This window comes from Gavialis gangeticus, unplaced genomic scaffold (genome assembly GCF_001723915.1).
Source record: "Gavialis gangeticus isolate Ggan-Ray unplaced genomic scaffold, GavGan_comp1, whole genome shotgun sequence".
Lineage (NCBI taxonomy): Eukaryota > Metazoa > Chordata > Crocodylia > Gavialidae > Gavialis > Gavialis gangeticus.
The window spans coordinates 479,730-488,957 of NW_017728984.1; the positions used below are offsets into that span (position 1 = coordinate 479,730).

At 53.3% G+C, this 9,228-nt stretch overlaps 2 protein-coding genes and 1 long non-coding RNA gene across 4 annotated transcripts in view; 1 reads left to right on the forward strand and 2 right to left on the reverse strand.

Moving 5' to 3' along the window:
- The first annotated feature begins 12 nt into the window (after positions 1 to 12).
- LOC109295203 lies at positions 13 to 522 on the forward strand. Its single transcript, XR_002096690.1, has 2 exons — positions 13 to 409; positions 445 to 522. It is a non-coding gene; the product is annotated as an uncharacterized LOC109295203 (long non-coding RNA).
- A 169-nt stretch (positions 523 to 691) lies between these two features.
- LOC109295176 (F-box/LRR-repeat protein 12-like) lies at positions 692 to 3,074 on the reverse strand. Its single transcript, XM_019513862.1, is given in 4 exon segments — positions 692 to 1,414; positions 1,416 to 1,556; positions 2,480 to 2,552; positions 2,932 to 3,074. Coding segments are annotated over 4 exon segments (930 nt in total). The 5' UTR covers positions 3,036 to 3,074; the 3' UTR covers positions 692 to 802.
- LOC109295182 (F-box/LRR-repeat protein 12-like) overlaps positions 692 to 9,228 on the reverse strand; it is a 9,187-nt gene continuing 650 nt past the window's right edge. Inside the window, exons 2-4 of one of the 2 annotated variants that reach the window (XM_019513884.1) lie at positions 8,827 to 8,935; positions 7,104 to 7,927; positions 692 to 781 (exon numbers count right to left, since the gene is read on the reverse strand). In XM_019513884.1, coding sequence (XP_019369429.1) covers positions 7,145 to 7,927; positions 8,827 to 8,935 — 892 coding nt within the window. In that variant the 3' untranslated portion in view covers positions 692 to 781; positions 7,104 to 7,144. Of the gene's footprint in view, positions 782 to 7,099; positions 8,541 to 8,826; positions 8,936 to 9,228 lie in introns of those variants that run through there. The other variant, XM_019513875.1, reaches the window with a different exon arrangement.

A 9,228-nucleotide genomic window follows, 5' to 3' on the forward strand; every position in this document is an offset into this window, starting at 1 on the left:
GGGGGGGGGGGGTCCACCCCTCACTCCAGCTCTCCTGGCACATGGTTTGTGGGGCTCCTGCTGCTGCTACCTCCCATGATACTGGCCCGGCCCGGTCTCTGGTGGCGCTGCCGGGCATGAGGGAGTCAGCAGCGGGGATTGTGACCTAGATTTAGGATCACAGCAAAAAAAGGTTGGGAGCCAGATATAGAGGTTTCTGCACCATGAAGAAAATAATTCAAGATTTTTGTCAAATCCGATCTGGGCAGCAAAGCAGCAAAGCTCTGCCACAAGACGGTATCCTCTTTGTCAACACAAACCCAGGGCAGAGTCCTGCAAACAATTCACTTTAGGCATGCTTTGAAATATGCATGCAGTCCAGCTGTGTGACTCATTTTCAACCAGAGCTAGGTTTTAGCTGGACTATTTGGTTTGGGACAGGCAGCCTCTCTTGGGCTGTGGGAGGATAATTCACTTCGTCCCTATGTTATCACTCAGGTGAGCTGCTGCATGATGTTTAATGCAAAAAAGAGACTCAGCTACAAAAAAGGTCCTGGGCTGCCAACTACAAATCTAAAACAGCCCCATACTGGATCAGTCTAACAGGCCCAGCAAGCATCACTGTGCACCTCCACCTGGTTTTGATATTTCCTTGGTACAGGAAGTGGAAGGAGTCACTTTAGAACTGAGTTCCCACTAACCCGTTTTCATATTTTACAAGCCACCAAAATGGTCCTTGCCCTTCAATGCTTGATGCCTTGTTGAAGCACCTGGAGAAATCTGGCCACCACACGGATGCATAATGCCCTCCAAACCAAGCATTTCAGGAGGGTGAAAAATGGCAGTTGGGCAAACTTGCTTGAATTTTACATATTGTCTGGTCATCAAAAGGAATCCCCCTTAAATTAAGACTCTTCAGCTGGGGCAGTGCCTGACCCAGAGCGACAATGGCATCACAGGAAAGCTTAACACAGGACTCAAGGGAAAGAGGTTCCAGGTACTTCGAAGACTTTAAGTCAGGCAGGCCTGCATCAGTCAGGAAGGGAGTGTTGCTAAACTCCAGAGTGTGGAGCTGTTTCAAGTAGCACCCAATGAAGTGAGTAGCAGAGTCTTTCAGGGTGCACTGGCACAGTGTGAGGTGCTCCAGGGCCTTCAGGTATGATAAGGCTACACAAAACCCCAGAGTCGTCACCTGGTTGGTTCCAGAGAGAGTAAGCGTCTGCAGGCAAACGAGAGAAGAGATGTTTAGCAGATGGAGATCAGAAAAAGAAGGGACTTCGTAAATGAAGAGATGCTTCAGCTGTAAGAGGCCTCTGGTGCCTTCAGATTTTGCAAAAAATATCCATTGAGACAACTCCAAGCGGCTCAGCTCCAAGGTCATCAGAGGAGAGGGCACAACGTATGAGTCTATCTTATACCGGAGCTTGGTGCGCAAACAGGCACAGCCTCTGGAGGCCTGGACACTTCTTCCCCAGGTCCTGCAGCAGTGCCTCGGAGAGGGTTCCTCTCATCTTCAGTGTTCTCACGTTGCTGCACAGGTGATGCTGCAGCAGGTGCCGCAGGTTCTTCAGGCTGATCTGAGTGTAATAAGCAAGCACCAGAGCACTTTATCCATGGATAGAGACATTGGTAGGCCAGCAGGTGGTCCCAACCCCCCATCCATCTCTCTCATCTTCCTCCAACAAGTGACATCCTGTTTTCCCCAGATTGCTGCAGGTCCTGCCACTGATGCTCAGAGTCACTCCCCTATGCACTCCAGCAGGGCTGGAATGCTGCTGCTTCACATCCAGTCACAGCCTCCATCCTCCAAACCAGCTCAAACCCTCCCTCCTTATTAAGCTATTAATGTCCTTCAGAGGCTGGTTCATCCCCTTTACTTATGGTATTTCTCTCTTCCCATAACATTTAGGCTTCCTTTCCACAGGCCCCTGCTCCCACCGGTCAATACAAGAGCTGCCCTGCTGTCTGGACTGGCTTCTTAACGCCTCTCTTCCTCCCCCGCTTACCTATGCACTCTCAGGCCTATCTAACACATATCAGGAACATGGGCCTCCTGTCCACAGAGCAAGTTAGCACCTCCCATAGATAGAAGGGGCTATTGGGTATGCGTAAATATAGGGGATAAGCAAAATACAAAACAGGGATGGAAGCAGAGGTCAAAGGTTCAAAACAAGGGGGATCACTGAGTGGAGCACACCAGATAGTGTACAATGGCCCTCAAACAAGTCCAAGGAGCCAGCGGACACTGCCCAGTGAAACTCTGCCTAGAGATGTGAGTGGACGAGGGACGGGAAAGCAGCCCTGCAGTCCTCCAGAGGCCTCCCAGCTGAAGTCTCCTCCCACGTCAGATAGTGTTGAAGCTGGCAGTGCGTCTTGGGTCAGGTGCTAGCTGCAGGCACTGCTCTGGCTTGACTTTGCCTGATGGGTTGCTACATCAGCCTCACACAGCTGCCTCAGGAGACAGAGGTGCCCTGGGGGGGGCAAGCAGCTCGGCCAGTACCTCATAGGGCGTTAGATCCACATGTCTCCAGAGCACCTTGTCCTGCACCAGGCGGCACCAGCGCCTGCAGACCCTGGGGGCAGGGCAAGAGGCCAGGTGATGATTCCTGCTGAAGAAGAAGTAAGGGGGGGTGGACAGGCAGATGTGGGAGAAGCCGCAGCCCTGTAAGCCAATGGGCCCTGGGCTGCCCAGGAAGGACACCCCAGGGAGCCGGCCTAGGGGAGGTGCTTAGTAGAGGGGTGAAAGCTGGGCTGAACCACTCGGGGGCCGGGGTGGGGGAATGAAGGGGCAGGGTCGAGATGGGCTGAACCACCCAGGGTTAGGGGGGTTCATTAGGCGGATAGGTTGACCCATCCCAAGTGGGTAGGGGCACGACAGGGGCGAGATGGACTGAACCATTACGCAGGGAGGAGAGGTTGCACCGACGGGTTCTGGGAGCCACGTGGTCGCACCTGGCCCCAAGCAGCCGCTCCCTCAGCTGCAGCTGCGAGAGAATCTCCAGGAGCAGCGAGTCCGCCAGCGCGTCCAAGCTCGGCTCGGCCACCACCGCCACCATGCCGCGTGCAGTTCCGGGAGATGGACATGCGCTTCCGGGTCAGCGCTGGCACCGCCCTCTGCTAGGGTCTACGCTGGGGGCGGAGTCTGCCCGGTGAGTGCTCGCCCCGCCCCGCCGCCAGGATGACCGAGGTGGTCTGCAGCTACCGGCTGGGCAAAGAAGTGCGCGTCAAGGGCAAGTATCCTACCCCAGGGCCCGGCGCGAGCTGGTCGTAACCCTTCCTGCGTTGCTGGCGCGAGCCCGTGAAGGCCGTAGCTGTGCTGGCCGTGAGGTGTTGGGGGGTTGCTGCGAGAGGGAAACTTTTCATTAGAAACTGAAACAAAGACGGTGGTTTAGCACGTGCGGGAATACAGTGAACCCCTCCAGCAAATGTTGGAGTAAAGTGTTTTTCTAAGCTCCGGACTTGTTTGATTTTTTTGAATGTTTTTAAACTGTAACTCTTCCTTTTGACTGGTTTGTGATGATCCCACTGACAAAGCCCTATCTCAAGAGATCTTGAGGATACACCTGCAATTCCTACCCATGCAAAATAAGGAGGTGTATAGAGATGCACTGTGGTTCTATCAGGTGCTTCAGGGGCTTTTTTGTGTTCTCCGCAATTAAATTATATTCTATTTTCCCTCTTTCTTGATCTTTTATTTTCTAGAGCTCCTTATATTTATCCTGTAGGTGAAATGAAGGTTACTTGTCCTATAATAGCACCTAGGCTGCCTCTGCCCTCCCTTGCTTTTTGGGTTCCATGATTGCCACTTACGGAAACATTTTGTTTATGAAATGATGGCCTTCCTATCTCAACTGCTCACTTTTTTTTTTAAAAAGTAACCACTATCAGGAAATCTGTTGATCACACAACAGTAATTCCTTTAGTGGCTCCATTTCCTTTTATTGAATTTTGTCACAAACTTATGTGTTTTAACTGCCTCTCAAACACTCTTGCAGGTACACTATTTTCAAGGACCATGTATCACTGGGAATCTGTATTCTTAAGTGAGACTTTGTCCAGTCCATTGGACATTGGTAGGCGACTGAGGGACATGCCCTGGGGTTCGGCCTGCCACAGACTCTGGGGGCCTTGGGTCCTGGTGGATATGGCGTTTAATGGTAGGAGGTTGAGGGAGGGGTGATACAGCCATGGTCACTCCCTGGCTACTGTGCCCATTTGAACTGCCATGGTCCTGCCTCCTTCTCTACTGGCCCTGCTGCTGCCGCCCTGTGCTGAAGGAGCGTCTGCCATGTGCCCTATTCCCTGTGCCGGAGGTAGAGGTAAACAAGCTGCTGCTATTGCCCTGTGCCCTAGGCTGAATCTGGCCCGAAAGGAGCCCCATAGTCCAGATCTGGCTCAGTTTGACACCTCTGTTGCAGAGCTACTTACGGAAGGCAGCCACATCCTCCTCAGGCTGGACAAAAACAATGCCTGCTCTCATCAGTGCAAGACCTGGAGTGAGACTTAATCACAATCTTCTTCTCTGACAGATTTTTAAGACTTGCCATGTTGGAACTGACTCTTTTGAACAACACACTTTTGCAAGGCTGAAATGGCCACAAACGCAGGTGTTCCCCTGACCTGTTAGAAACCCAAGTTTATGAAATGCTGTCACAGTTGAGTTGAAACGTCATGGCAAGAGGCAGCTTTGCAGATTTGAAAGCATTTTTATTTTAAAGGTAAAATAAAAGTAACAAAATATTGATTACAGTGTATTCAACAATGGTCTTTGCTTTCAGGCACAAAACTCTGCAGTGCTACCTTAATTTTGCTGATGTTAACACAGAGTTTTATAGCATCAGGTAACGAGCAGAGCGTAAAAATGAAAATGTGAAGAGGTATAAGGAGCTGGACACTGCCACATGACCCAGTAAACCAGGCCCTGTGTCTGACTTCTGGCTGCATAACACTGCTCCTATACACTACTGTAAGTGCTTTGATTCATCTGCAAGTCATGTGCTGTTTAAGTTAAGGGAGGAGTTTGTCCAGAGGTTTCTACATCACAAAGAAAATAATTTAAAATCTTTCAGATATGATCTGACAGCAAAGCTCTGTCAAGAAAGTATCAACTTTGTCAGCACAAACCCAGGGCAGAGTCCTGTGAGCCATTCCTTCTAGGCATGCTGTGGAATGTGCATGCAGGGCAGCTGCATGGCTCATTATTTTCAATCAGAGCTAGGTTTTAGCTAGTGTCTCTGGTTTGGGACTGGCAGTCCCTCTTGGGCAAAGGGAGGATGGTTCACTTAGTTCAGTGGTTCTCAACCTATTTGCCATACTGGGCCATACTTGCAGCTCTCAATGTGTTATGTGGGCCACACCCCACAGCTGACGGGACCCCCAACTATCAGAGCTATGAGGCCAGGGCTTAGCCCCTTGCCCCCCCCCCCCAGCAGTGCCCGAAGAACTCGGTGAACAGTTGTTCACTGAGCCCCCTACATCAGAGGCGTACATCAAGGGCTTGGTGAATAACTGTTCAGGGCATCCTTGGGGAAAACTAGGAGTAATGGCCACAAACTCCTGGAAGACTGTTTCAGGCTCAACATTAGGAAAAACTACTTCACAACTAAGGTGCCCACTCTGGAATAAGCTCCCTCCAGAGGTGGTGCAATCACCTACCCTGGAATTCTTCAAGAGGAGACTGGACAGTCACCTTGCTGGGATCACCTGACCCCAGCTGTCTGTCCTGCTTGGCGCAGGGGGCTGGACCTGATGATCTTCCAAAGTCCCTTCCAACCTTACAATCTATGAGCCCTGGCTGCTGCTCACAGGCAGTAGCACGTGCTGCAGCTGGAGTGGAGCGTGGAGCCTGGCGCCCCTTTGCCCCCACCAGTGGCACAGCTGGGGCAGAGCCTGTTGGGGGTGGATGTGGGCTGCCTGCTGCAGGTGCAGGGCTCCCCACCCTGCTGCCCTTCCCCTGGGGCCTTTGTGACCCAGTGGACAGAATCTGGCACCAGCAGGCAGGGAGGCTCGGTCCTACTGCCAGGAGCCCCACCCTGGCGACACTGCTATGACAATATGTCTCCTGCTCACCTGGCAGCAGTAGTGGTGTGAAATTGTGCTCTCCACTGCTGCTGGGTGGGCAGGGGCACCTTGCTGTGGCTGGTGTAGGGCTCCTGGCAGCAGCAACAAGCCTCCCCACCACACTGTGCCATGGAGGCCCCACCAGAGAGGGCAGCAGGGTGAGGAGCCCCAAGCTTGCAGCAGGCAGCCCACATCCACCCCTGCCTCAAGTACAAAGCTAGGGGGCATGTGCCCCCCCATTCCTCCCTCCCTGAGAGTATGTGCAATGGTGGGGAGCCAGCCCCCCTGCCGCACCTTGGATGAGCCGACTGTGGCTCTGTCCCACTCTCCAGCCAGGTGCTGCAGCCACACATTCTGGCCCCAGGTCCCATGCACCACTCTGGCAGGACAGTGACCCCAGCCTCAGCCCTGCGCTGCCCCCTCTCTCTCACTGTTGGGGCCTTAACCTGTTCCTCCCCCCTGCACAGACTTACCTGGAGGGATCTGTGGGAGCTGCTGTCCATGCTGCTTGGCTGCCACGTGCACGTGTGCCCCCTGCCCCCAATCACTCTCCTCCTGCTCCCCCCAGCCCTAAGCAGCCCCTTGCAGGCTGGAACTCTGGCAGCATGCAAGGGGAAACCCTCCCCGTTTCCTGAATTTTTCTCCCTGGCTCACAAAATACGGGCAGCAAAGTTTACTTTTTAACAGGATGTTACATGGACCACAGCAGCATGCTGACTGGGCCACATGCAGCCCGCAGGTTGTGAACCACCAACTTCGTCCCTTTGCTATCACTCAGGTGAGCTGCTGCATGATGTTTAATGCAAAAAAGAAACTCAACCATGAAGAAAGGCCCTAGGTTGCCAACTACAAATCTAAAACAACCCTGTACTGAATCAGCCTAATAAGCTCAGCAAGTATCACTGTGTCCCTTTGATATTTTCTTGGTACAGGAAGGGGAAGGAGTCACTTTAGAACTGAAGTTTCCACTGATCCGTTTTCATGTTTTACAGGCCACCAAAATGGCCCTTGCCCTTCAATGCTGGACTCCCTGTTGTAGCACATGGAGAAATCTGGCCACCATGTATCTGAGACTAGAAGCGCACCTCTCTCAAAAGCAAGCATTTCAGGGGGGTGAAAAACAGCAATTCGGCAAATTTGCTTGAATTTTACGTATTGCCTGGTCATCAAAAGAAATCCCACTTAAATTGAGATTCCTTAGCTGGGGCAGTGCCTGACCCACAGTGACAATGGCATCACAGGAAAGCTTAGCACAGGATGCAAGGCAGAGGGTTTCCAGGTACTTCAAGGGCACTAAGCAAGCAAGGCCAGCATCAGTCAGAGATGGAGCATCACTGAACTCCAAAGTGCGGAGCCGTTTCATGTAGCGCCCAATGAAGTGAGTGGCAAAGTCTGTCAGGATGCACTGGCGCAGCGTGAGGTGCTCCAAAGCCTCCAGGTGTGGCGCGGCTCTCTGAAGCCCTGCATCTGTCACCCGGTAGGTTCCACAGAGGGTCAACGTCTGCAGGCGAGTCTGAGAAGAGACGTCCAGCAGATGCCAATCGGAAAAGGAAGGGACTTCGTAAACAAAGAGATGCTTCAGCTGTGGTGGGGCACTAGTGCTGTCTGGACCTGTAGCTCGCCGGAACCACATCCCAGGGATCTCACAGCGGCTCAGCTCCAAGGTCATCAGAGAAGAGGGCATGAAGTCGTAAGGAAGCCGCCGGAGGTCGGCGCACACCAGGCACAGCCTCTGGAGGCCAGGACACTGCTTTCCCAGGGCCTGCAGCAGCGCTGGGGAGAGGAACTCCTGCTTCCTTGAAGAGCAAAGGGTTCCTCTTACCTTCAGTGTCCTCACATTATTGCGCAGGTGATGCCGCAACAGGTGCCACAGGATCCTGGAGCTGATCTGATTGCAAAAAAGCCAGCACCAGAGCTCTTTACCCATGGATAGAGACATTGGTACAGCAGCACGAGGCCCCAACACCCCCATCCACCTCTCCCATCTTCCTCAAACAAATGATATCCCTTTTTGCCCAGATTGCTGTAGATCCTGGCACTGCTGTCCACCAATATACTGGCTCATACACTCCAGCAGGGCTGGAATGCTGCCACTTCACATCAAAGTGCAGCCTCCACCCTCCTTGTTATGCTATTAATGCCATCCAAAGACTGATCTGCTCCTTATGGTGTCTCTCTCTTTGAATAAGTTTTGGCCTTCTCTCCACAGCCCCCTGCTCCTGCCAGTCAATACAAGAGCTGCCCTGGCTGTTTGAACTGGCTTCCTGGTGCCTCTCTTCCTCCCTCACTTGCCTATGCACTCTCAGGCCTATCTAACACATATCAGGAACATGGGCCTCCTGCCCACAGAGCAAGTTAGCACCTCCCATTGATAGAGGGGGCTATTGGGTATGTGTCCATTAAATTCAGGGAACAAATGAAATACCAAACAGGGACAAGAGAGGAGGTCAAAGATTCAAAATGAGAGGGAACGCCAAATGGAGCATACCAGCCAGTGTGCACTGGCCCTCAAATTAGTCCAAGGAGCCAGTGGACACTGCCCAGTGAAACTGTGCATGGAAATGTGAGCGGATGAGGGACAGGACAGCAGCACTGCAGTCCTTGGGGGTCCTCCCAGCTGGAGCCTGCTTCCTGACCAGATGTACTGTGATCTTAACCAGCGCTGCCTCAGGTCAGGTGCCAGCTGCAGGCACTGCTCTGGCTTGACTCTGCCTGCGGGGTTACTATGTCAGCCCCACACAGCTGCCACAGGGGACAGATGTGTGTGTGTGTGGGGGGGCACAGTACCTCATAGGGTGTTAGATCCACATGTCTCCAGAGCACCTTGTCCTGCACCAGACGGCGCCAGCGCCTGCAGACCCTGGGGGCAGAGCAAGAGGCCAGATGATGATTCCTGCTGCAAAAGGAGAAGGGGGGGGGGCAGATGTGGGGCCTAGGCCCTGCAGGACGTGGGAGGAGCCGCAGCCTTGTGAGCTGAGGGGTCCAGGGCTCCCCAGAAAGGACACCGCAGGAACCGGGCCTGGGGGAGGGGATAAAGCTGGGGTGAGCACTGCAGGGGTAGGGACGTGATGGGCTGAACCACCCAGGGACGGGGGGGAAGGCAGTGCAAGAGCAGGATGGGTTGAACCACCGGAAGGGGTAGGGGCGCTGCAGGGACGGGATGGACTGAGCCACCCCGGGGGGGGGGGG